This window comes from Athene cunicularia (genome assembly GCF_003259725.1).
Source record: "Athene cunicularia isolate RWA chromosome 3 unlocalized genomic scaffold, athCun1 chr3_part1, whole genome shotgun sequence".
Lineage (NCBI taxonomy): Eukaryota > Metazoa > Chordata > Aves > Strigiformes > Strigidae > Athene > Athene cunicularia.
In genome coordinates this window covers 38,642,304-38,670,269 of record NW_020799097.1, presented here as the reverse complement: position 1 = coordinate 38,670,269, position 27,966 = coordinate 38,642,304, and the positions used below count along the sequence as shown (strand labels likewise).

General features: G+C 40.2%; 1 protein-coding gene across 1 annotated transcript; it reads right to left on the bottom strand.

Annotated features, from left to right (window-relative positions):
* Positions 1–246: 246 nt before the first annotated feature.
* On the bottom strand, positions 247–24,740 carry LOC113478272 (hormonally up-regulated neu tumor-associated kinase homolog). Its single transcript, XM_026845324.1, has 9 exons — positions 24,376–24,740; positions 23,141–23,433; positions 18,802–18,857; positions 17,519–17,657; positions 13,120–13,247; positions 10,833–10,968; positions 9,115–9,292; positions 2,331–2,550; positions 247–1,446 (listed from the first exon to the last, which is right to left on the bottom strand). The coding sequence occupies exons 1-9, from the start codon at positions 24,625–24,627 to the stop codon at positions 656–658; spliced, it is 2,193 nt and encodes a 730-aa protein (XP_026701125.1). The 5' UTR covers positions 24,628–24,740; the 3' UTR covers positions 247–655.
* Positions 24,741–27,966: the final 3,226 nt, after the last annotated feature.

Below are 27,966 nucleotides of genomic sequence, written 5' to 3'. Positions count from 1 at the left end.
TTGATAGTAAGGGACAAACGTTGCAAAGGTACACAGTTAACAGATAGGCAGACCTAATTAAGTCCTAATTAATTTCCTAATTAAGGAAAATGTATTGTTTTGTTAATTTCAGGGAAGTTAGGTTGCATGGTCTCCATTCATTAGAATACACACAGTTCAAACGAATAAATAAATAAATAAATAAATAAATAAATAAATATCAGTGCCATGACTACTTTGTTTATTATTACAATCCTCTCAAAACTGATTATTCCATCATTGTTACTGTTTGCTTACCTTTTGCATTATGTTCACAGCTTAATGAAAATTGCCTGACCAGGTTTATTTCCTGAATGAAATGCCAAAGTACAAGTTTGGAACAATACATGTATTGATACAAAATATTTAAATTGTATATTCTACCCACAATGTCAATTTCTTTTTGCCTAAATATGCTTGATGCTGCTCTGTTACAGTGGCATCTGTTTTTCTGTGTCTTTGGTGCACTCTGCAAAATTTGTAGTTCAATGTTTGACGGATATCAGAGGACACACAGCTTAAATCATATCATCCTTCTTTGTGTTTGGAGGTGTTTCATTTTAAGATTGGATTCATTTCTCCTGCCTTTTTTGTCTCGCTCTCCGTTTCTGTCCATCTTTGTTTCTTTCCTGCTCCTTCATCCTTTTTTCTTCTGATGCTCCATGGGTGTTTTAATTATGCAAAATTTAACCTTAGAATCTCTGCTTTTTTCCCCCAACCTGGTTTGATACGGTGGAGATAAAATTGGAAGATTTAGATCTGTAGTTTTAGGTGTGTGTCTGAGTTGAATGAAGTTTTTCCTAGTTTTCTTGTTGAAGAAATGAGTTTGGTTTTCTTTAGACTGCCTCATACTTCTTATAGTAAATATTTGCTGCTGTGACATGGGGAAGACTGGTGATTTTGAACCATTTACTAAAAGCAGAGGGCAGATATTCGTATGTCTCTGTGATGCCCCCAGCCAGGAAATCCTTCTAGCTAGGGTTTCTCTCAGGGCACCTTGTCGCAGCCTGGGGAAAGGTGACAACTGGGGAGTGTCAACCATAAGGAGGTCAGTGCCCTCTTTATCAAGGTGCCACTGTGTTGATATATAAATATTGTCATCTACTGCCTTCAGAAGGTCTTTGAACCTCATGTCCTGATGAGGCAAAGGAATTCTGGTAATAATTCTGTTTTCGATTAGGGACTGGGGAGGCACTTTGCTTGTACATGTCATTGCTTGGACTTTCGAAGAGGGAGGTTGGTTATTTGCTGGTGTGGATGGTGATTTCTCATGAAGACATAGTTTTCCAGCTTCAGTCAAGCCTTCAAAATTATTCAGATTCTCCTTAAAGTCCAAAAGTGGCTGATACATAGGCTCACATGGTGTATTTTTGCTTGATGATTTAGGAGGTTCAAGGTGGACCAACTCTCTGCCTGCAAATTTAGGAACTAAATAGAATATAGAATAAATCAGATCAGCTTCTGCTGGAATGTTATTTTCAGGAAAATAACATGCTCATATCAAAACAGCTTCATCCCATAACAAAGTCAATACCTGTAAAGGCATAAATAAAAGTAGATCTTGACATAGAATGAAATTTTGCACCAAAGATTTAAAGCAACTAGTGATCTGCAGGTAGGCAATCGGCTATTTTTTGTTGAGTGAAGAGTTTTAAATGAACATCTCAGCATAAAGTTGCCTGGCTTAGTTTTAGTGGCTATTATTCATCTGGGGCTATTTATCACATTAATTTAACCATGCCACATACGTGAATAGCTGTAGGTGTGCAAAATCTAAATTCAGATCCAGAATTTAGTTATTTAGTACTGTGCATCCTCTGTATTTTTGAGACTGAGGAAAACAGGGAGACATGGAAAATGATGCCATGGATGTGAGTGCAACCCCTTCTTGAGTATAGTGAAGTTGTGACACTTGCACCATGCTCACATTCATCCTGGGAATGTAAATAATTTCCTTATTTTACTCATAAATATCTATTCTTGGAAGTGCTTTGGCAGTACTAGTACCATCCCAGGTACTAGTACTACTCATAGAGGAACTAACCTGGACAATGACACAGAACAGTTACTTGTAATCAATACCTGCAGAGCATAAACTGGATCAGGTGTTTATCTGCTGAATTTTTCACCTGATCAAAATTAAATCAATCACCAAACTTGGGGCTGGGAAACAATTGCTCAAAAAACTTGCAATTTCAAAATGAAGTGGAAGGATATAGAATTTTCAGGAATCATGTTCCCTTTTTTTCCCCAGAAAGATACCCTAGTACCCTTTCAGACTAAGATGCCAAGATTATAATGCAGAACAGTACCTGCTGACAAGTTTTCTTGGTTTTTTGATGTAATTGCGATCTCATCTTCCTGAATAACATCTGGCACTGCCAGGGTTAGTACAGAAGGAAACGCCCTATTGCTGTGATTCCTGACGTCTTCCAGAGTGTTCATTTCAGCCTTCTGGGAAATCTGAATTTCTGACTCCTTATTCAAATGTTTATCAGAATTAATATTGTGTTTTTCTACTTCATTTTCCCTCTGAAAAATGATCAGACACCATTTGATTAGTGCAGAACAAAAAAGTACTTCGAACTTTAAAGGAGATCACAGTATAACACATGCAATGGGAAATCTAGTTTTGACATAAGCCTTAGTTACATACGTCAACTTTTCACCTGAGCTGACCCTGTGCCAGAGGTTCTTCCTGAAACCCAGCTGCACATGGGCTGGAAGACCTTGCCTTTTACTACACAGGCCACAGGGAGCAAGTTTTCATTAAAATCCACTGGACACTAGAATGGCATCTTTGGAGAGCACTTCCTTCGAGGCTTACGGCTCACAGAGTCTGCTAACAGATGTCTAAGGGAGACCGGAGTACCACAGAGATCATGCTGCAAAGCAAAAACATTACAGGATGCTGTGAGCCACCCCCCAATTCAGGAGGAAGATTATTGTGGGACTGTTGCTGTCTGCTGTGAGGGCAGTCAGTCAGCACAGGGCTAGAGCAGTCCTGGGAAGGTTTTTGCAGTGGGATTGCAGAAGGAAGACCTCCATGGAGCTGTGGTAACAGAACCGTGCATCCTAACAAGATCCTGGGCTCCAGGACTCACTCCTGCTGCAGTGCTATCAGCCTTACTCCTACATGCATCTGACATGCACGTGGGAGTGTGTTCTCATATGTAGGACACTCATCTATCCCATGATACAAGTTTTCAGTCCCTATTGTGGTACCCTCATGCACGCTGAGTTTCAGGTATCAAAACCTTTTGAAAATGCAAGGGCTGCACAGTGAAATAAATCCCCTCCCACAGTACTAAGTCCTGTGATGAGCTATATGCGCTGTGCTGCTTCTGCCAAAGACCATCTTCTCTCAGATCTGGCACTCCTGGAAATGAAATTTCTGACATATATTGACTACCCACATGGATATTTCAGTTCAATACCCAAATTTTTTGCACATCCTCTGTATCATCTTTGACAGACCCACTTTGTTGTTATGCAGCTACCATTCCGAGGATTATCTGTAGTGAGTTTTGATCTTTTCACTGCCATCCCCACATAATACACACTTCTTGCTTTCAGAATCAGATAAATCATTTGTTTTACTATGGTATATTTATCCTTCATGGTTTTCTTCTATTCTTTGCATTGCAAAGTACTCCCCTTGTGAAAAATATGTTTTTAATCTAACACGCCATTATAAAAAGTGGGTGTAATTTGTGGAGAAAAGGCGCTTTTGAAAGCTTGCGTGTATTTTGTGAGTTAGCAAAAATGTTTGGAAAAATTTGAAGGGCCCCAAACCTCAAACTTGTAGGGTTATTCCATCCTTCCTACATATTTGCAGCACCCAATCACAATTAAGGAAATTATTTTTAAAGTATTTATAAAAAGAAACACAATATGTTGAAGTTGACAACATATTGCTGAAACCACACTAGATCAATTGGGAATTTGAGATGTCATAAGCATTTTAGGCTATGCAATCAAATAGTCTCCCAGGATTTTACACACTGCTAGTTAAGAAAACAAATTTTCATCTTACATTTTGCAAGCTGTCACCTTATATACAGTATATCAGAAAACTTGCCATGACTGATTTTACTGCCAGACCTCTTAAGAGCTAATTGGTTAAGCACCTGGGCAGGAAGCTTTTTGGCAGAAATGCTATTTTCTGCAAGGACTCGCTATAAAGTTCTGGATGGCAAATTGTAATCATTAAGGCTCCTTCTTCTGCAACAGAACACATAAAATGTAAATACGCTGCTTGAAGAAATTGTGATGCATAAAAGGACAGGCTGTGTTTTAAGTTTATCCAATGACTTACGGCTCAAATTTAAACATGGAAAGGATCTTACACTTTTTTTCAGGGTCATGCTTTCAGCAGACTTCTCTAATTGCACCCAGAAAAATGAGAATCACATCTGTTTGCATCCACCAAACCTATTATTTTCATGTACAAATGTTAACTTGTGTATACAAGGAGGAGTTGCAAATGCAATGACTCACACTGGTTTTTCAAACACAGGGGGTTTGTACATGAAAAATAATTTCCACAGACTTTTTTGCAGTTGCAGATTAGAAGTTCTGCTGAAAATTTGTCCCCAGGAAATTGTGTGTTTCTTTGGTATTGTGTGAAAAATCATAGTGTAGTCTGCTGCCTGGGATGAGTTAAATGCAGTGGTTTAAGTGTTTGAATTCCAAACAATGTTTTGGGCTGATTGTGTTGGTGGAATTTTTTATTGCATGTTATTCATGAGCATTGTCATGAATGCAAATACTTTTTCGTTTGTGTTGATATTTGATATCTGGACAGAATTTTCAGAAGAGCCAGATGCCAACTTTGTCTACAATTCACTGAGGAGAGGTTTTTAATTTGCTCAAAAATACTGGAGTATTTTCTTATGAAAAATTTACTCCTTTATACATATTAGTTGTCTGTAAATATCTCTTCATAGCCAGACAAGAAAATGCAATAGCCTTTTTGGTCCTAGACAGAAATAATGTAAATTAACAGTAACTTGTTTTCAGGGTACTTAATTTTACGTGTGACTAGTACTATTATTTTACTTGTGACTATTTAGATTTAAATGTGCAGTCATTTAGATGCAAATGCTAATTTTTGTGCTTTAATTTTTGTGCATAATTTTATGCACACAAGTTGTCCTGTTGAGCTCAGTGAAACTATTCATGTACTTAAAGTTAAAGCAGATGCATACGTTTGCAAGATCTGGAGAGCTGAAAGAAAATATGTGATTTAAAGATGGATCACACACTGGTAGTAATAAATAGCAAATAGTTGGCATTATAGAGAATAGAAGAACATCTATCTATGCATTTTGAAATATTCTTGGCGTAATTTGTAATACAAATATCAAATACCCATGCTGTTGTAATTAGGCTCCAGTAAAAATTATCAGGATCTTAACAAGAAGATGAAGAAAAAAATGGGAAATTTCCCCCTCTCACTCAGTGAACAATCTTCCTCAGTTTCAACTCTCTGTGGCCGGGTGGTGGGAGAAGTGCATTGCAGCCTGCCAAAGAGGTGGTTGAATTTGGCCTCTTTTAGACCAAAGCAGAGAATCCTCCCCCAAGGTAGTGCCCTGCCAGCTGCCTCCTCCGAGAGCCACACCAGCACAGCATGGGCTAGGCTCCAGGGGAGCTGGGGCTGCTCTTCGCTCTGCCTTTGCCCAGAAACGTCATGCCACCCGTGTGGGGCTCCGCCTTGGGATCCAAGAGATGCATTCTTTTCTTTTCCCTATATACTTTGCATATGCTTAGGGCTAAGTTTTGCCATTGTGTAAGCATGTGCAGAAAGTAGCTTTTACTGAAGAACAGGCCACAGGATACTGGAAGAATAAGAGCACTGAGTAAGAATGCCCAACTTGAGTTCTTAGCCAGCGTCCCCCTCTTTCTCCCCTCTTTTGCTCAAACCCAGCCTTTCTGGGCAATACGAATATTACTGAACATTGGAGAAACTGGCATAAGGTGGTAGCACTGACAGTCATGATTTGAAAGATCTCATGGGGAGAAGTGATTGCATGAGTTAATTGTGTATAAGGCTTGAATAAGAAACAACCGAGACGTGATCATTATTAACTATGAGTAGTTGCAGAGCCTAACTACTAGCAAAGGAGAAATACAGATTTTCATAATGCAGAAGAATGTAAGAGGGAGTGGAGGGATGAAATTAAGAAACAAACAATGTAGAGTGTCTGTCTGGGAAAAAGACTGTAGATTTTACACTCTCTGATAACAGAATAATCTCTAAATGGTACTAGTAGCATTCTTTGTGTTTATGAGTTTGAAGGTAGCATTTACAAATGTTGTGCTAACGAACAAGAGGAAAAAAACTTTTAATGACATGGAAAGATGGTATGAATTGGTTGTTCTAATTTCCTAATTTCTAAGTCTTAGTAGCAGATATTAGAAGGTATTCTTTATGATAGAATCTGCAAAATTGAGGCATCTAGCTTTGTGCCTGCATTTCAGGTTCTCAGCAAAGATGTCCTCCTAAAAGTAATTTCCCTGCAAAGCCATCAAAAGGAGATTCTGTCTGTCTAAATGCAAATTTAAGAAGTCCCCGTATTGCCCGTGTGAAGATTTGTGAATCGGCATTTTTTGTGGTGTAGAAGAAAGAACTGTACACTTGGTTGATACATGGAAAGGGACATAGGGAAGGTGTAGAAATGGGGAGTTGTGATATGACACAACTGAACAGATCCCAGAGTGTGTATCCAGCTCACAGGGTAGACATGTCCCCGCTAGGTTTAGTTCAGCAAGGGGAGATCCAAAGCCCTGCGCCTGGGGAGGAACAACCCCAAGCACCAGCATATGCTGGGGCCACCCAGCTGGAAAGGTTTGGCAGAAAAGGACCTGGGGGCCCTGGTGGACACCAAGTTGATCATGACCCAGCAATGTGCCTTTGCTGCAAAGAAGGCGAATGGTGTCCTGGGCTGCATTAGGAGGAGTGGTGCCAGCAGGTCAAGAGAGGTGATGCTGCCCCTCTACTCAGTACTGGCAAAGCCACACCTGGGGTACTGTGTCCAGGTCTGGGCTCCTCAGTACAAGAAAGACATGGACATACTGGAGAGTCCAGTGAAGGGCCACAGAGATGATTAAGGGACTGGAGCATCTTCTATGAGGAAAGGCTGAGAGAGCCTGGAGAAAAGGCGGCTCAGAGGGATTTCATCAATATTTACAAATATATGAAGAGAGGGTACAGAGGACAGAGCCAGGCTCTGTGGTGCCCAGTGACAGGACAGAGGCAGCAAGCACAAACTGAAACACAGGGGGTTCCCTCTGAAGATCAGGAAGCACTTTTTCACTGTGAGGGTGACCGAGCACTGGCACAGGTTGCCCAGGAAGCCTGTGGAGCCTCCATCCTTGGAGATATTAAAAAGCCATCTGGGCATGGTCCCGGGCAACCAGCCTGAGGTGGCCCTGCTTGAGAAAGGGAGTTGGACCAGATGACCTCCAGAGATCCCTGCCAACCTCAGCCACTCTGATTCTGTGGTTCTGTGAAAGTCACCACTGTTTTGAGCTGGTATCCGGCTAGAGTATTTTGGGTCAGTACCAGTTTGGGTTTAAACCTTTGACTGGAAAAATGTCAACACAGAATAAAAATGTCAGTCATTCCTTTTTTAAACGTCCCCTCTTTTCCTCCTTGCTCTACCAAAAGCTCCAGCCTGCCTGGGAAAAATATATATTCTAGGACTTCAAAACAATTACTTGAAATGATACTACCTTACAATCGGAGCCATATTTTGGGTCTGTTCTTGAATTCAGATTAACTCTCTGCCTTAAGAGGGCATTTTTGATGCCAGGAGTGGCAGGAAGGAATGCAGCCCCTTAATCAGCTTGTAACTTACTTTATGCACATGATCTCTTCCCTGTTCCACCCGGATAGGATGCTGAAAGAGGTCATAGAGGACGTGAAACACTACCACTTGCCTGGAAGGCTAGATCTCTAGGGGCTGTAAATCAGCTTGATATCCAGAGATTCAAGAAAGCTGGTCAATAACCTGCACAATACAGCTCTTTTTGAGTGACTTACGATTTAGCAGATCCAATTTAAAATTATATTATGAAAAAAATCACATATGTGAAGGAAAACCTCCTCCCGCTAAGCATGCACAGACACACAGACACACAGACACACACACACACACACACACACACTCTCTCCCCAACTCATATTTTTGAGTTATGGCTCTGCCTGCAAACACTGCACAGGCTGTTGTGACCTTGGGGCTGTGTGCTGGGATGGAGATCTGGATCTGCTCAAGCTCATCTGAATAATTTCTAGAGGAGTCAACTGGACCTTCTCAAAATACAGCTTCTCCAGGGCGAAGGCTTTGAATGGGAGGCTAATCGCTGAAGTGTGTTGTTTTGTAGCTGAAACTTTTCCCATTGCACTTGTGTGTTAGAAACTGGAATTTGGCTTCCTGTCTGCCTAGTTTCTGCCTGAAGCAAAATTTTTATGACTGAGTTGTGAACCCCTTAGTGGAGACGGTTGTAAAAGAAAAGCTTACAGCCTTTTTAACTAATTGTGGCCTTACCAATGATTACCATCATTTTCTGAATTTATTTTTTATAAAGTTTTTGTCCCCTCTGATCTCACTCCATGTCCCTGAGTGAGTTGGAGCTGGAGAGTGAGCATAAGACACAGTGATCAAAATACAAAGAAGGTGCTGGGAAAAGATTTTACAACTTTCACAGCTTCCCACTCACTTCCCCAGACTTTGGATCAGGCCCTCATGGACTGGTCAGAAAGGTAAGGGATGGCAAGGTCACTGAGATGATAATGCTACTTTTCCCAACGGAAAAACAATTTTCTATGTAAAGCAAAATAATTCTCAAACCCATTACAACCGGCAGCCCATTTTTAAAATTCATTAGTCATAAAAAAGGGTATACTTATCTCTGGGGGAAAAAAAAAATTTCTTAAAATAATCACCTCTGAGAATGCCAAACATAGGCTTCCTGTGACTGCACCCAGATCTGCAATTTCATTACTATTTTTTAATGTGTGCTGTGTAGCTGTCACAATGTTCCTCCTAAGAATCCAGGGAGCACTTTATGCCTGTCACAGTCATATCTTACCTGGCCTCTTTTGCGGTCTCTCTGGTACCTGAGCAGTTTCTTCAGCAATAAGCAATAAGAAGCCATGGCAGGAGAGGGTCTGTTATTTATTAAAATTTTGATAACTTCTGAAAGACTGAACTCCATCATTTCTGTCATGTAGTTTAAAACAACAGGATTCAATTCACTGGGGCAAAGTCTGAAATATTAGGAAAAAGTATTTAAATACAAATGATGCATCCAGGTACAATGTCAGAATTTACAGTAAGTGGACAACACACTTTTTGTGATGTAGCTGGAGTAGGCTAAGTCGATTTTACAGGCAAATTATGAAACACGGTTGTGCAAAAATACTCTGTCTGGCTATGCTAACATCACTGCTGGGCTGAGGCTCTGTTACTGCATTATTAAATATCCTATTCTATTGTTGATATAATTGATTACTCTGAAAGGACACCCACCAGGATTAAGCTTAAATAATTAAAAGACGGAAAACAGAAATTTCTCATTTTAATCGAGTGTGTATATTTTGATTCTCAATACAGTAGTCTCAAATGGATTAACAGAGACATAGTATGTGTGCGTGTGCATAAGAAGACAGGAAGAGCCCCAAAGGCAGGAAAATGTCAAAGGACAAAAAAAGAACGAAGGAAAGTACAGGAGGATTTTCATTTTTATATAAATCAGATTGTGAAATAAAGCCGGTTATGTTATAATAATTATTTTACTCACAGGATTTTGTGACTAACAGAGTCCAGAAGAGGTATTTTAGAAATACAACAGCCTCTGAGACTCCTAAGACGTTTTTTTCAAACTTGTCAAACTTCAGTATGAATGTGCACAGACACATCTGAGGGGAGGGAAGAAGGAATGGTGGGCAGTTCTCAGAGAAATGAACAAACTGTGCATAGATTTCTAATAGCCCTGGCTGTGACTGGCAGTGGATTGCCTGGATTGTGGTGGGAAAACTTGCTCTGTGTCCCGCAGACATCATTGTGGATGGTGCAGATTACATGGGCCAAATTAGTCTCTTTGTCAATTAGTGTAAACCCTTGATTTTTCCAGAATGATCTGGGCACAAAATATTTGACCCATGACTGGCTACTTTCAGCTGTGAGGAAGATGTAAAAGGTCCAGCACTGAAATTAGGTATTTAAAAACATGGAAAGTATACTTGGTAGTCTCTCGATATGAAAGATGAATAACATCTCAAAAGTAGGCAACATTTACGTGAAGAGTCATATTGCATGTATCTATTTAAAACTTCTATAATCTTAAACCATAAAGCAGCTTGCTAAGAAAAATTGGAGACTAATTAAGGCCAGTTACAAAGATGGATGAGAAAAAAATTATTAGAATAACAAGAACTTCAGTGTAATATAAAAATGTCATTCGCTCAGGTGGGCATGCGAGACCTAGTTTTGCAGGAAAGGATTAGAAGCACACTGTTTAGAAATTAGTGGCACCAGTGAGGTATGCTGAGGAAAAAATTATCAATACAGCAAATATAAGCAGTTCTATAAGAATGTTTCCTCTTGTATAAAATTTATCCATGGTTAGAAAAGTTGATGTGGTGTTTTCTGAAATAAAATTCTGCCATTTTGGAACAGTCCCGAGTAGATAACAAAAGTCTTCTAAAATAAACAAAACAAAAAATTTCATAAAAACCCCAACACTTTGTCCCCCCAAATTTTGAATCTTGAAATTCCAAGCTAGAAGAGAGATGTGAATATTGTTACCTGTTCTCATAGGTAGGAGCATTTGGTATTTTCCTGGTGAAGCCTTCATTCAGCCATTTGTTTTTTATTGCTTCTGTGACTCCAGGCCTCTTAGCAGGGTCAGGCTCAAGTAACAACTGCATGAAGTGTACAGCTCCTGTGCAGTATTCAGATAAAATGGCTTGTTTATTAGTAATATCAGATTATTTGGGGAGTGCAAAATTTTCCTTTTTCAGAAATGTGGCACTTGCTCTGCTTCTCCACATTGTAAAAACCTCAGCTAAAATCCAGATTCTAGGCTTGCCCCTGGACTGCTGAATAAAACAGCTCTGGCTCTCCTCTGAGACTGCTGTGGTCCTGTGTGGTGACCCTGCTCCCCCAGGGATGCCAGAGCAAGGTGGGCAGCATGGATCAAACCGTGCCGGGAGGCATGCTATGGACCTATGGATGCTGCTGTAGATACAACACTGGACCTCACTTCCTAATTTGCTTGAATGCAGCCTGTGGCATCAGTATCAATCTCAGCATTGTGCTCACTCAGCATTTGATCAAGGTTCTGGGAAGGGGCACTTCTGTGCCAGCTGACTACCCAGGAGTTACGTTCCTCACACAAAGAAGCTAATCTCATTGATAAAACTCCAGGGAGGTGGACCCATGTGCTCAGATGACGTGTTGTGCTTTGGCTTCCTGGAGTTGGGACAGAGAAAGCTCAAACATTCCCATATGTCTATCACTCAGTTCCAACACTGTATAAAGTCCCTCTCTCTTTTTTTTTTTTTTTCCCTGCTTCTTGGGAAAACTCTACTGAATTCTTCCATATTCCTTGGGGATGTTTTGAAATGAGCAAAATGGCAAGTGAGGATTAAACTGGGAACATACTGCTCCTTTCACTTGTAATCTCCTTCAGAAAAATTTAGATCCAAAGTATGCAAAGCTTGTTTACTACTGCTTTCTCACTAAATTCCCAATGGGTGAGGGAACAATGGAGTTATCCGCAATCTTCCACTAACTGTGTGGGCTTTGTAGAAAAGCAGAAATAATGCATTTATTAGTAGAAGCTATAACAATAGCATAAATAAGAAAAATTAGAAATATAATAATTGCAGCTATGGAGGGCTTGTAGAAAAATGGAGCTGCTATCTGGCAACCAATCTCCAAAGAAAGATAAATGAGACACTAATGTACAAACATTCTGGACAGCTATGGTAGATATCCTCATACCATTTACAGGGGGAGAAAAGAAATTGAATCATCACATTATATTAATACTGTAACTCCAGACCAGATCCAGCTAGCTTAGTCTGGAACTGTCTGCTGCTTCTCAGCATTTAGCTGCAGGCAGCCACTGAAGCTAATCTTGGTTCCTGGGCTCATTCTTGCTTAATGTTAGAGCAAAGCTGCTCAAAACGATGGGGAGATCTGGACTCATGCTGGTAGATAGCTGGGCAAAATATGTCTCATTCTGCTCTGCTTTCTGACTTGGTCAGATAACGACTCTGAGAAGGGGCCCAAGACTGTGACTGTCAACAGAGAAGATGCTAGTCCAGGTGGAGAGAAAATAGGAACTAAAACCAGAAGTGTATAGGAATCATTGTAAAGCAGCAGAATTCTGAGCTATGAGCAAGTAAATTTTGTACTGATAACCCAGAGTGTATATACACCAGCATGACTCTGGGGTTTTAGAGCCATGGGCTGTAATTCAGGCTTTTGAGAACTATCTTTCCTAGCTGTCCTAAAAGACTCCATGGACTGTACCTCATTAAAGATTGCTGGTAAAATTAATTGAAAAATGTTGTATATTAGTTCTTTCTCATGAAAAATATGAACAGACACTATAAAAAAATAGCTCTCCTGTTTCTTTAATTATCTCAATATTGTGGGTTCTGGCAGTAGCCAAAAGATAAGCCCTTCAGGAAAAAATTATCTAAGGTTTTGATAACTGATTTTTGGGAAAAACAGGAAAGAATGCCTGGCTATGACACACTGCACGGGACATACTAAACATGACAGTGTTCTCATTCACTGCACATCTGCTCCACTTACATAATAACAATGTACATTTTATTCCCCCTGTAAATAAGAACCAAGAATAGTGGTCTTTTGAAGAGAAAACAATGTTATTTTCCTACTAGCCTGTGATAAAGAGATCTTGCCTAAGGCATATAAAAGTTATTTCTAAACGCAAAAAAAGCAACTGGGAAAGGTACCTCTTATTTTCCAGAAGATTGCATTATTGCTATATTCACTTTATTACATGGGTTAGACCTTTTATACATCAGTATTCTTTATAAAAATTGGAATGCTTTACCAGGGGAGATATCTGATGGAATAGGGCTGATTTCTCCAGTTAACATCTTTTGATGTAGTTGCTTGATATTAAAAGGTTCCACTGTGAAGGGTAATGTGCCAGTTAGCATAGCAAACATGCTTACACCTCTGTCAAAGAAAAAGACAAACATCACAGCTTCATATAATGCTAATAAATATTTATTTAAAAATCCCACAAAGTTATGAGTCAGGTTTCAGAGATTTGCCTTCAGTATCAAGAATGAGGCTGCAAATTACCTCTAAGCAGCAATTTGTACTGAATACACATTTTATGCCTTTTTTCTTTGTGTAGATGCTATTTTATCGAGAAAAGAATGTTGTGGGAAGCGTGTATAAAATAGACTGTACAGTGAGTGACTGGAAAGCCTGCAGTGTTGAAAGTGGAAACCTGCTGTTTATTTTTAAAATAAGCTCATTGGAGTGTTAGTGTAGTGTACCCAGCCCAGCAGAATAAAGCGTTTTGGTTTGGAGACTGAGTGACAACACAGGGCTGGGACTGATGCGATAGATCTTGTTCCAAATAGTAATTCAGTTCTTCTTGCTTTGCTCAGATTGCTAAATTAGGTGTGACTTATGCCTAGAAGGCATTCGTTTGGTAACAGCTTGCTGTTGGCTAAAGACTTAAAACTTTAACTCTTGTGAAAGACTAACAGTCTGCTAGTAGTGATCAGCAAACTTTGTGAAGGTTTGCCATTCAGTTTGGAGAAGTACCAACGTTTGGCAATCTTGCTTGGCTGTCCTGAGGTTGCGAACAGGGAGGTTTCCTTGAACACTCTCCATGGTACTTCCTTGCTCCAGCTGAGCTGCACCACCACAACAGCACTTCTCTTTGCCATCCTTTGCCATTTCTCCATTGAAGTCGGTCAAGACAGTCATTTTAGGAATCCAGGCAGTTCTAATTTAGTTGATCTGGTTCATAAATTAGTGCATATGATGAAAATGTTATCTGTTAAACAGATCTGCTCTTGGTGTGCACAACTGCAACTTTTTTTTAATGTTTTCAGACAGCTGAAAAACCGTGAAGATGATGGCACCATTGAAAAACCCTGCAAAAATGTTGGTACCTTATTTTATGCATTGGATTGCATTTGAACAGTGACCTATGGATAAATGGACTTATCTTGCCTCACTTTAGCTAAAACCTAGATATCAGTAGTTGTCAATGGAAAGAGAGGGGCCATTCATCACAGCTATGTTATACAGCTATTTTAGGTGACAGATAACTGTCTCAGGAGATGAGCTATCTCACTGCACTAACAATAACGGGACACTCACTGCCTGGTATAACCCAGATGCTTGGCTGTTAAATTTAGGTGAGATTAATCTCTTCTCACTTTACCACACCTGCTGATAAATCTAGTCCTTGAATGTAATGCCTTCCAAAACTTTCCTGATGAATCCTTTGAGTAAAATTGTACACAGACACAAAGGAAACATGCTGCAATGAGATGACATTGAGTTGACTGAAGTAGCAAGAATTGTCATTCTATAATACATAATAACACGTGGATTAAATGTGGCTGGAGTTGAAGTGAGAGAAGGGCCCCTGAATATGCTCTGATGAGTGGAGTAATATGCAGTGCAAATGGATCTCTAATGTCATTACAACATTAAATACAGTTTTCTTTTCAACACCGCAAACACTACCATGCACTTTAAATTGCTGGTGATGATATACATGTTTGGTGCTTTAAACTAGCAATAGTTCTTTTCATCAGCCTACTGGACGGGGAAATCCCCAAAGTATGGGAATTTGGGGAATGGATGGAGCTGCCATCCTAAAATCTCTTCTAAAATCTTCCATACAGACTGTAGCTAGTTAACAGTAATGCACTTAAGTGTTATTTGTAGCTGGAATCTGATGGCATGTTAAACTTGAAAGTTTATTAACAGTAACAAACTGCTCTTCCACTGTCCTGCTGAACTATCTGGGTTTGAATACAGCAGCTGTTTCCTCAATTCAGCTGGTGCATGAAAGCTAATCACTTTCCAGTCCTCCAAAGAATCTTTAAAATCTTATGCACAAAAGTCACGATTAGGCGAAACAGGCACTGCTGTTTGCTGTTGCCTCATAGGAGCCTTAGCTGTATAGCAGTTGAATCTGGTTGGTTTTCTGAATGTGCTTTTGATGGAACATGGCTTTCTGGTTCCTGTTGTAACAACTCCTTGTCAGTCCTGCTGACTTAAGGAGTCATAAAATCAGCATAAAGTCAGTATTTCTGCACTACACTGAAATCTTTTGATTCCAGAGTCCAGTCAGTCTGTAATCCTTTACTTATTTTGTGACAATGTCCATCAGAATTCCCTTTTCTACTACAATAATGTGAACAATTCAGATCTATATTGTAAATATATTAATTGCCTACAATGCAGAATATGTCCATGTTAAACACCAAGGGCCATATATAAGTTTTATATAGCCCTTGACTTGTTACGTGATGTTTGTTAAAAGGATGAGGTCGGTAAATGGTTTTAATATTACTGCTTTTCCCTCATTCAGACATCTGAAATGTAAAATGAGTATTATCCCATTTAAGTGCTGACAGCATCCTCTAGACCTGATTCATCTGTGTTATGTCTACATAAATTCAGAGTAGCACTCCTGAAATCCAGACTTATACTGAAGTAATTTGGTAGAATTTGTCCCTTCATCCCTAATGTTGTATACCATTCATACCCTGTAAATTCAGAGGAAGCTGAGGTATAAGAATCATTGTTAGGTCAAAGTCCTAATATACAGTACATCTGCTAGAGGCAAGTCTGGAGAGGAATAATGTACATTATATGTATAGAATCCTCTTTCTCTTTTGAGCATATAGGAATGCCAGGCTTCTATTTTAGATATCTGAATCAGATGACTATATGTAGGTACCAGCAATCCTGTAAGGCAGACTAAAACACTTTGTCCTCTGTGGATACACAGTTTAGTAAAGGATGTTGAGAACTCCACAAGGACACTTGGTATTCTTCTGCTGGTCAAGCAAGTGGAACATCCCAGTTCAGAGCAGCTCTGTACATCCAGGCCTCCCATTCCTTCTGGCAGGTGTCCTGAACGAAATGGTTTGGGTTTGGATCAAATACAGTGTTGTGTGTTGAACAGAAGCAAAACATTAAGAACCTGTAGATCAATATGGTTGTGGGGCAGGATGGGAGGTGACACTTCTAAGACAAAATGTCTTGTGAGCTGTTTGAAATCCATGGGCTTTTACCACTGGATTCAACAGCTGGATTTTTACCCTACCACTTGTTAGTTAAGGTGCTGCAAGGAATTATAAGTGTAAATAGGTGGAAGGAGTCTGAATGAAGGTACATCTGGTCAGATACTGGGTTTTTTAATCTTAATGCACTAGATGAAGATTTGTCTTAGTCGATATTACTCATGCTCATCTTCTATGCCCTGAATCATACCTACTAGAATTAGGCTTAAAAAAATGAGTTCTAGGTGGAACACAGAGCCGGGCATACAGTCACTATCAAAACAGCTGAGGAGAAGCTGATACAAGGGCACATATACCTATATGTATAGGTAAACATGAACTGCCTGTGGACAAATGATGGGCATGGAGAGCCACTCTGCTATCAAGATCCATGAAGATCAAATGAAACAAAAATCAATCTAATATACTATTATTTTCTTGGCTCCACCTAGAAAAACTGTCAAAAAAGTAAAACACCCACAACCTGGCTGCAAACTGAAAACTGCAAATGCACTTAAAAGTCTGAGATAATTTGTGTGAAAAATCACTCTTCTGACAGCACCTTCTGCATTATTCTTTATTATAAGAGATATATCCTGTAGATGTAATGAACAAGGAAAATGGAGTCCATTCAGGTTTGTACCACCTATGAAGTAAATAACTCCATCTTTTAATCATAATGTGGTATAAAGGGCCTAGCTAAGGTGTAGATGAAGGTCTCCACAGCTCTGCATCTTTGGTCTGTGTGTCCCTGACACTCAATTTTTCTGTTTAGATTTCTTCTTTTGACAAAACATACCTTAGACAGAAAACGTCCACTTGTCAGCACAGGGCTTCTGATTTCGACAGAAGTTACTCAGATATCAGCTCTTTCACTGTCTTTTCAGAACAGGCTTCTAGATCCAGATACTCCACCTTCTGCTGACTTCCCCTGTCACAGGGTTTCTCCTGAATAGCACGTGTATTGCTCATTTGTTTTTTTTTATTTATAGTTTTGCAATGGATACACATTTCAAGATACTTTTTTCCACACCCACAAGGTTTTTTTTCTGGCAAACCTTCTCCAATATATCTCTGCTTTTGCTGTTGATGCCCCAAAGTTGAGCGCCCCCAACCCATTTATATCAGAGTCTTGCTTAAACCTGAGGGTGTTTTGATAAGTATATTTTTAGATCTACTTACATGGACCAGACATCCACCTTTGGACCATATTTCCTATGAGCAAGGAGTTCTGGGGCAGCATAAGCTAGGCTTCCACACTGGGTATGTAACAGCTCCTGAGAGAGACCCTCAAACTTTGCAGTATTGCTCAGTCCAAAATCTGATCATCACAAAAACAAAGGCAAAGAAGTTTTAGTCTCTTCTCAAAATTACCAACTGGCTGAAGACAGGATAAAGATGAAAAGAGCAGCTAGTTATAGCATCTGTTAATGATAATTTGGGTTCAAATAAATGTGCCATGAATTAGCAGAGGAGTAACAGTGAAGTTGCCCAGCCATGGGTCTGGTTTGGTTGTTTTTGATTTAGCTATTTTAGGTTGCCTCAGGTGACTATATGCTAGTGCAAGATCTTAGCTACACAGCTGCATTACCATAGCTTAATGAGCTACAGCACTCGGTTCAGCTGGGTGTGCTTTCGCCTCGTTGTAAACATGGGGTAAAATGTGCTAACTTAAGCCTTTTTCTCTGTATATGTGCATGTGTGCAAGGGGGAGGGAAGAGAAAGGTGTGATTATAAAGGAGCGGCTGGCTGTAAAACAGGGGTGAAGAGTTGGTGCCTTTTTTCTCAGAGGTGTTAAGCTTTTAAAAGTTTGGGAAACACTGGGTTAAACATGTGGCGTCTCTAGGAGCGAGCTTCCCTTGCGGGGATTTTTCTGTGCAGTTTCCATAGAATAAAATTAATGTTTCTCTGAGCTGTGTTAACAGCTTGGTGCAAATTCCCCCATTTTTATAAATGTTTGCTTCACAACACTAGCAAGATTTCTGTTAGTGACCAAAGCAGTCTGAGGTTTGGGTTGGTTTTTTTTTTTTTTAAACACATACCAAATGATGAGGTTTCTAGTTAGAGTAATGACTTGACAGAAGCTAATGTGTCCATACCTGTGTTTCATCCCAGAAGATTTATTTCTTTGCCTACAAATCAGTTCTGCTAGGAACAGCTTTCTACACATAAAAGCTATAATTGTTTCTTGCTTCTCCAGCAACACACAAGGGAAAACAATAGGCAAAGTTGTTTTCCTTGTTCTCTCAAAAATATGTTTTAGTTAAAGCTCAAATAAACAAGTTGTTAAGTTATACTTCATAACTTTTATTTATTCTAAAAGCTCAAATATGTTTATTGAATAATCACAAGCTCTCTCATAAAATGTGCTGTTTAAACAGAGGCTGAACTGTCACTGAAGGCCAGTTCAAAAAATAAAATAAATAAAAAGCTGAAAACAAGCTTCACAGATAACATGCACCTACCAACAATTTTGATGTTGTTGTTCTCATCAAGAAGAAAATTTTCAATTTTTAGGTCCCTGAAATGAAGACAGAAAAGATACTTTAAGATGCCCGATGCCCCAGCTGCTTGCAGATAGTTTTTACCAGAGTTTAACTGAAATAATAACAATAGTTCTGCACAGCTCTGCCTACTATTGTAACAAGATCCTTATTCCTTCCTGAAGTTTTCATTTGGGAAAATGGAAGCTTTCTGTATTTCAGGGAATATTTTATGAGTATATATTTTAAATAAACCATTCATTTTAGGAATCATCCATTCTACTCATTTTTTAAAAATGAACAGCATTTATTTCTTCTTTTGAGTAAGAAAGAAAGTTGCACATAGTTGGACTGGGGAGTTTTTTGTCTTTGTTTGAAGTACTGAGCACTTCTGAGTATTTCTGCTTTCTTTTTGAGTAGATCATGCCTGAGAGATATGAAGAATGAGAAGGGAACTGGAAAGTGAGGTTTGCCTTGCTTGCAGAAGAGGGGAGGTGTACAAAGAGGGTCTGGGACAGATACCTTGAAGGTGAAGCCATCTCTGCAGTGATGTTTATGTAAACAGGTTCAGCCAGTATCAGCTGACTCTGGAGGAGGATGTAATTCAGAGCTGCAGGAAAAATGCTGTTAGCTGGGTGAGGTGCTTGCTTATTGTGGGAACATTTATATCCTTACAAATTCAAACCAAAAGGCAGAATATTGCTTTGCTGTGGGGAGCACCTGAAGTGGCAGCTGAAATCTTTTGTGACGTGGAGGAATCCTCAGCCAGTGTAATGTGAGTGTTAGGAGCTGATCCAGAAGCCTGGGATGCTTTGCTGACTCCCATCATGGCCTTCTGCATGCTGCTGCGGGCTTTCCTTGACTCTGTGGCTGGCACAGTAGGACAGAGCAAGTTTCAGAAGTAGATTTCCCTTCCACTCACTCTGAAGTCATGAAGCACCTTTGTCAGCCCAAAGACCTCGGACAGTACAGGAGGACAAACCAGAAGGAGGGATGGGAACAGGGACAGGAGTAAGTATCAAGGGCTGGGAGGACTGGTGCTGCACAAACAGCTCTGCGCTGCTTCAGGGAACGAAGTCTGGAGGTGCAGCTGGTGGTCGCAATGGGTGGTTCTGGGTGGGACAGCATTGCACTCAAAACCCTCTGCTGCCCCGACCTGAGAATGGGATGGAGATGGTTTTAATGATAACTTTTAAATCGATTTTCATTTGAATAGCATGTTTTCTGGAGTGGCAAATAAGCCAGTGCCCAAAAGCTGGGAGGTAGATTTAAGATAACTTTGTTCATAGCTTATCCCAGTGACATAGCCCTGTGCACTAAAACTGTGTCGTTTAAAACTAGTTGTGTTTCAGGACACTGCAAATCTGACATTTCCATCGGATTTAGCACCCCACAGTGCACTCTGATGACTTTACTACACTACAATTAAATGTTACATTGGATTGCCACAACTTCTCTATAGTCTGAGTGCTCATACAGTTTAAAAAAATATATGCTTTCTTGCCTGAAAAACCTGATAACGGTCACTATTAAAGTTTACATAGTGTCAGAAGTTATCTTGCATCAGATACATCTTGTTCTCTTTTTTTCCAAAAGGAAACTTTCCCAGAAATGTTGCAAGTTTAAGCAACATCATGAACTTATTCTCATGGGGACTCCCGAGAGAGTGCCTAGAGAACAGCTTGTGATGCTTCTCCAGGTCTTTGGTCCAGTAGTGATTCTAAAGGATATATGACACTTTTATATGGGAGAAGGGAAAATATCCAGGAAAAATATCTAGGAGAAATTAGAAACTGTACATACAAGCAAGTTACTGTCAGTTAACAAGCTCCACCTTTAAGATTTGGTAGCTGACTGTGTGCTTGCTGTGCATGCACTAGGCCAATCCAATTGCCAAGTAATTTGATTTAGCTTATATGTCTTTATTTGAGGTTTTTAAGATCAGGTGCATTACCTCACCACTTGGCCATGTCTAGAGCAGGCATAGGGATAGTTAGCAGAGCTCAGCTGATGAGCTTGTGAAGCTGTTGAACCTGATCTTGTGCCTGAGCCTTCTTATATCTGGCACAGTAAAATGCTGTGTGCTGGGAGAATAGGCAAGGGAGTCAGTGCTCCGTCCTATGTATCATTCTGGCATCTGTGGCATCAAAATCGACTGTGATTTTGTGTGGACAAGAAAGGTACTACCTTTACTGTGAAATGTAGACTCAACCTTAATTTAAGCCATAAGGCTTTGTGGGATCAGTGTTGATTTTAGTGCTGAATAGGAAAAGTAAAGCTCAAGAAACAAAATAGCTGTCAGAACATAGCACAGGATTTCTGATGAGCGATATTGGTTTGGACTAACAATAGTTACAAAACTGGCTAGTTTTCCATTAAGTATATTATTAAGACAATATAAAATACTGTTTTTCCAAGGTATGTCCCAGGGTTAAAAATCAAAAATGCCCATAAGACACTACTGAACAAAAATAAATTAAATTAGCAAATTCCTAAGCTCATCACTTAGGAATCAGACCTTGCAATCACCAGGCACCTCCATTTTAGTGAAACAAAGGGGTCCCGGACATAGACCCAAGCATTGGCACACAATTATCCATCTCATGAACCATAATACCTGGTGTGAATTTACCAGCTGTTCCCACCAGGCAGCTTGGGAATCGTCCTTTCTTGCGAAGTGTTGAGCTTTGCTCAGTGCTTAGATGAGAAAATCAGACTGACTTTGTGAGGTAACTTTCCTATTTCTGTGCTCATCTTTCTGGAAACATTGATGCCTTATTTTCAGAAGAGGATACACCCACAATTACCCTCATCAGTTTAACCTCTGGAGAGAGTTGCTATAAATCACTGCAGCTGGAGCTGAGCAGGGAAGCCCTTCCAGATCCTTCCCAGTCTGCTTCTGGTATGACGTCAAGGCCATAGCTCTGAATCTCAAACCTAGCAGCAGGTACTGCTGACCAAATCTACACCTGCGACCTAGCAAGGCGTCTGGGCTCCTGCTGGACTATGCAACTTCATAAACCCTATGACAAGGCACTTGAGAGCCAGGGATGAATTTTTGTTTGGTTAGGGGGGCTTAATAGTTAAACCAAGTCTCCAGAGAAGCTCATGCCACTTTGTACCTGGTTACTCTCAGGGTGTGCAGAAAAACTCTCTCTTGCAAAGCTTTCCCAGCAAAATGTTACCAACAGAAGAAGATAAAAGTAAGGGAAGAAGTCATTCCACTCCCCTGCTCAATGGGAAGATTTATTTCCAAAGAAAAAGAAGGGAAGAGAACTTGAGAAATTCATAAAGAATGTTGAGATGGAAATAACATAAAAGTTATGATCATGAGCACTGAAGAAATGCTGTAAAATAGATTAGTTAGGGAACCAGCAAGGCAGAAATACCAGTCTGGACTAAATGGGTGAAGCCCCTTGAGTTTATTTTCTGGTAGGTTTTGTTTGTTTGTTTAAATTCTCTAGGTCAGATACTGACTATTTCTTTCTTGTCCATTCCTTACTAATTAAGAAATCCAGTAAAATTACGTGTTGGGTTGCAAGCATGTCAAGTCACAAAGCACCTGTAAATGCTGATCCATCACATTCACAGCTTATTTGTTTCATGGTTGCTGTAATGATACAGTCAACTGGATTACTTGCTAGGTCCTGGGGGCTTTCTTGATGAGTGCATTTACCATTTAAAACTAAGGATTTGCTTGACCATGAATTATGAAGTAAACCAGAAAAATAGTGGGAAAATCTGCTTCTTGCGTATTCTCCCACCTAAAATGGAAGTCCTTCTTCTGCTGCTCTTGGCATATGCACCAAGATCCATGGTGAGGGGAAGAAGATCAGCTCTCCTGGCATGGGCTGCTCAGGTTCCTCTAGCAGTGGCTGAAGTTGTGATCTGTCCCCATAATACAAAAGTCTGCTACAGACCTGGACCTGCAAAACCATGTCCTCTGCGCAAGCATTGATTCCTCAATCTTCTGTCTGGAGTGATGTGTGGTTATTTCTGTATGTTGTGGCTAACCAGTTGAAATAAGTATTTATATGCATAGCCACACTGAAATATTTGAATTAGATACATGTCTGTCACCAGCTAATTCTGAGATAATCATGGCAAAATATTGATTTGTTGCGCTCATCAGCTCTTATTCCTGGACTTTGTAAATTTACACCCCAAGGACTGCTTTATTAAGATGGGCTGAGAGAACATAGTCTTCTTTGCAATCCCTGTTTTTACTAGGGAAAATTAATGTTCTCAGTCGAGAAGAGCATTCTATGTTCTTGCACACTTTCTTTTCTTACTGTTGTTTGGAAGAGGGAAAAGATCTTACCTGTGAACAATCCCCTGGCAATGCAGGTGCTCTACTGCAGACAGAATTTGCCTCATGTATCTCCTTACTTCTCTTTCCGTCAGCCTCTTTTTGTCACAAATTCTGTCCAGGAGGTCCCCGCCGAGGCACAGCTCCATCACCATGTAATAGGAGTTATCAGTCTCCAAGGTCTCATATAGCCGAACAACGTTGGGGTGCTTTGTCATCTGGTGTATCCGTGGTTCACGCTTCATGTGTTTTAAAACATAGGAATCTTTCTTGGCTTTTCTCTTGTCGATGACTTTTATGGCTACCTAAATTGCAGGATATATGCAAATTGGCAACAAGCTTTGCAATCCTGATTAATTTTCAAAAGGATGGGGATTAAGCTGACATGTGAGAGAAGCTGGTTTTGACATGATGTTGATAATCCGTATCACAGAGGGAGACATTCCCAAAGGAAGAATACACTTTTTATTTCTTCTGAAGGCCAAAACAGGAAGGCTAAACTCTGACATATCTATCTCTGATTGCATTAATAAATATGCATATATTAAATGTTCTCAAATGCAAAAAATCCCTATGTGCATGACTGGTAACTGCATCTGTACTATACCACATCTTTTTTCTAACATGCTCCCTCCTGACTCGGTCTAAAAGCAACTATTGGCTATAATGGGCTGGGATTAGACACTACAGTTGGAGAAGCTAATCAGCTATTGAAACTACTGATGCCACAAGAAAAGTAAAATTCAAAAAGCCACTTGATAGCAATCCACCTTTCCACAGTTATTTCTAGTGGTACACTATTTCAGCTTGATGGAGCTAGAGATAACAGATGTTATCTGTGTCCTGCCATATAAATGATTGCTGTTGGAGTGGCTGGCTTTTCAGTAAGTGTTGTCCATAGCTTTAAAGGTCAGGTACATGGCACTAATTACTCAATGAGGATTATCAAGGAAAGCAGATCTGAAATTGTGCCATCAACCTGTTCTCTTTCAGCAGGAGGATATCTTTGTTGTCTATACTGTTTTATAATTGTGAAAACAGTTGCACTCAATACATATTCACACATGTGACTGATTATACATGAGAAATAAACTCAATTTATGAGGTTAATTTATGAGGATAAGGTTCAGAGGATAATTCACTGAGTAGATTGTGGTTTGCAGATTAAATGGTCTGAAATTTTCTGACGGTTAGTGTGAGGTTACTTGCGATTCCTAGTGCATGGTACCCTCCCATTAGGAGCTTACCTTCTCCCCTGTGGGGATGTGCAGCCCCTCCATCACCTTGGCAAAGGAGCCCTTGTTGATCATTTTGCCTACTAGGTAATTCCCAACTTGTTTGGAGTGAGGGAAAGTCTTCCCAGTCTCTTGGGGCATCTTGTTAAAACAAGCAGGTATTTTTATATCCTTTAAGTTTTTCTCCCATTCTGGTAATATCCCGTCCAAGTTGACAGTATCTGTCATTTTGTCATCCAAGACTGCTTTCATTGCTGTGGGCATCCCTGGAGAGTCAGATTTGCATTGCTACTTTCCAGATGTAGCTTCTGATTCATAGCATGTCCAGGCATTAAGTCTGTACATCTTGTGGTGCAAGTGCCATCCTGCTGATCACAGACCAGCTAATCCTTTCCCTCTGAGACTCTGTGTTTGTTACTGATCTCTAGCCTAAGCACACAGATCCGCTCAAGCAGAACCAAGTGGTAGATTATTAACCTAACCTAATACACGATGTCAGTTAATGCCCCAGAGCTGCTGAGTCAGATGACACATAATCCCAGCATTAGCCTGGAATATACAGTTCTCTTCCTCATACAATATTTCCCTAAACACACGTTCAGTGCAAGCTGCACCAAACCAAAGTCTTCCAGACATCTATATTGCTGGCGTGCAAGGGCTGTTTTTTCTAAGAACACCGTGGTAGCATGAATACAAAGCTGATTTATGTACTTGATGCCATGCAAGCATTTACACATTTGTTGTGTAAAGCATATAAATATATACGTATTTGTAGTACATTTAGGTCTCAGGCCCCTGGCCTGACTCCAGGTCTCACAGAGGTATCTTGCATTTCCTGGGACTTGATTCCTGTTCTGTAAAAAGTCACAGTGGGGACAGAGTGTGTGTGTGTGTGCGTGTGTGAGCATCTCCTTACAGCAATGACTGATACAAAGAAGAAAGGAAAAGAGGAGGTTTTTTCTGCAGCTGTTGTCTATCTGTATCTGTCTTCATTACCTGGGTTCTTTCCAAAGTCACAGAGAGAGAAAAGAGCCTTTCCAGTGAAGCGCTTTCACGTACCTGCAATTTGAGCTGAGCTGGGAGTTGCCATCTCTCTCCACTGACTACAGTGAAATCTTAGGGATGCAAAGCCCTTCCCAGACCAGTGCGATGACAAATCCTTTCTCCACACTTCATCACTTGGAGTTGAACAATAAGCGGTGTCCTGCTTGCCTGATTCAACTTGTGAAGCTCACAAAGGGCAAAAATTTGCCAGGATGAGTGAAAACGAGAAGGAATTTTTTTTAAAAAAAAAATAAAATCAACAATGGGTTTACTGTACACTTTACAGTTCAAACTCTTGTGAGCGAGTTCAGTGCCTCCCATCTGCATACAGCTGCTTGCAGGCACAGGGCAACCCTTGCCTTTTAATGTCTAAGTGAAAGACAAAGATCCACTAAGCTGAACAGTTTTTCTCTTCATAACATACTCAGTTGTCATGCTTTGAGCTGTATCAGTTGCCCAGCTGGAATGGGACTTCGTTTGCTAACTTAAGTGGGTTTTTTCTATTCCTTCCAGAAAGCCAGAAACAAAGGAGACATGGTTTTCTGAGGGAAGAATGAGGAAATTCTCCTTGATTTGTGCTTACTATTTGCTCTGCCTCCTTCCCGTCTTCCTAAACCACTGTTCATTGACTTTCCCACTAAAAACAAGAAAATAAAAGTGAGGGGAACCACTGTATGGAACAGAAACCCCATATTTCTGGCACATTTCAGAAGAAAGGAAAAAACCTCTTTAAAAATATAACAAACATTTAAAACATGATAGCTATCTAAGTTAACTATTGCTATTTTTGGGGAAAGTCCCAGCCTAACACCTTGAAAAATGTTGAAGTGAAAAAGCTTCCAAATACCTTTCAAAGTCTTTTTTTTTTTTGGCACAGTGAAAGATTGAAAAAAGGAAGGCAGGGCAGAAGGAGCAAAAGAGTCCATCTCTGTGTTAGGGATTCCACAACTACTGATCACAAGCCAAATGAAGCTGAAATCCTGCATGAGAAGGGAGCCGTCCACCAGTGCTCGTAGTGTCTCTGCTTTGTGATATGGCTGTTATGTGATGTGCTGCATTGCAATGTGAAAAAAGTGTGAGAAGGGACCAAATAAAGCAGATCTCTGATAGAAGAGAGATGCCAATAAGGAATAATCTTCCGCAAGAAGGAAGGATTAGCAATGTAGAAGGAATGACCACCTTAATGGCTTCAAAAAAAAAAAGAGCCCACCTCCCCCAAAAAGTCCTGTAGCATATTTTCAGCACCTTGCATTCATTTGGGGCAGGGGGAGGGGAGGCAGTTCTGCTTCCTTAAGAAATTAAAAAAAACCAAACCAACAAAACTGCAGATCTGAAGAATTTATAGTTTTCCTATCAGCAATTGAAAAAAAAAAGTTTTTTATATAAATTGGAGAGTAATTCCATGTTTGAGAAGATAAATTTTGCTTTATCACTCCATATTCTTAGTACCCTTCTAGGGAAACTTTAATGAAAACTGTTTCTCCAGGAAATATGAGGCCGTGTGTGTGAGTTAACTTTACGTGAGGACCAAACAACCTCAATGCATTCAGCAAAAATAAAACAGCACAAGCAGGAATTTGTCACTTTGCAGCCATCAGCTTGGATTTCCTCACCATAGCTGTATCCAAAGCTCTTTCTGTCACACGTTAGAGATAAGGCAATGTGGTCCTCGTTTCTGTTTTTTTGCCACTGCAAGATGAAACCTCAGCTTAATGAAAGGCTGGATTTTACTTGGAGTAATTGTTTTTGAAGTCCTAATTTATACTCTTGTGAATACTGACAGTTTTGTGAGATCTAGTGTGAAATTTTTCAAAAAGGCCAAAAAGTCATATTTAGAGCTGTGAAGTCCAACTGATTTGACTTGAGTTCCCCCAAAGCCTGGCTTTCTGGGGTTGCAGAGCATATGCCCTACCTAAAGATGTGCTTTCCACAGGCACTGAGGGCATGCCGACCTGTTGGGGGGCTGTGTTGCTGCGTGGAAGCAATGTTGCAGTGGGCTGGGAGACAAGGCTTACTAGTCAGCTAGCAGCATCCTGCTGGAGACAGGTCTCGTTAGTTGGGAGGCAGCATCCTACTCTCAGGAGTAAAGTCAGCATCTCCTCCTGGATCAACATTGTCATGAGGATGTAGCGGCACGCACAGAGCTACTGCAAATATCTCTTTTCCAAGAGTGGTGCTTTAATGCACACATATTCTTAGGTACTTTGGCAACTCTCCCCACTGCCTTGACTTTTAAATTCCCCACTAACTGCTGCCGTCTGCTGCTTGAGGTACTAATGGTGCTGGCTTAGGTCCTGAGCTTGCCCCACTTTGGAGGACTTGAAGGTTGCAAACAGTTCATATTTCCACATGGCTTAGGTTACCTGGGTGTAGGACATAGGCTCAGCACCTCCTTCTAAGACAGAAAGCTTATCAAGTTTCATGCTGAGAAGTGGGGATTTCCTTTTCAGAGAAGGAAATCCAAGATGGTGGCATTGAAATGTGGTGAATGGAGCAAATAAGGGGAAAAAAAATGGTTTGAAGACATGGTAGGAGAAATTTCATCTAAATAGCAACCTC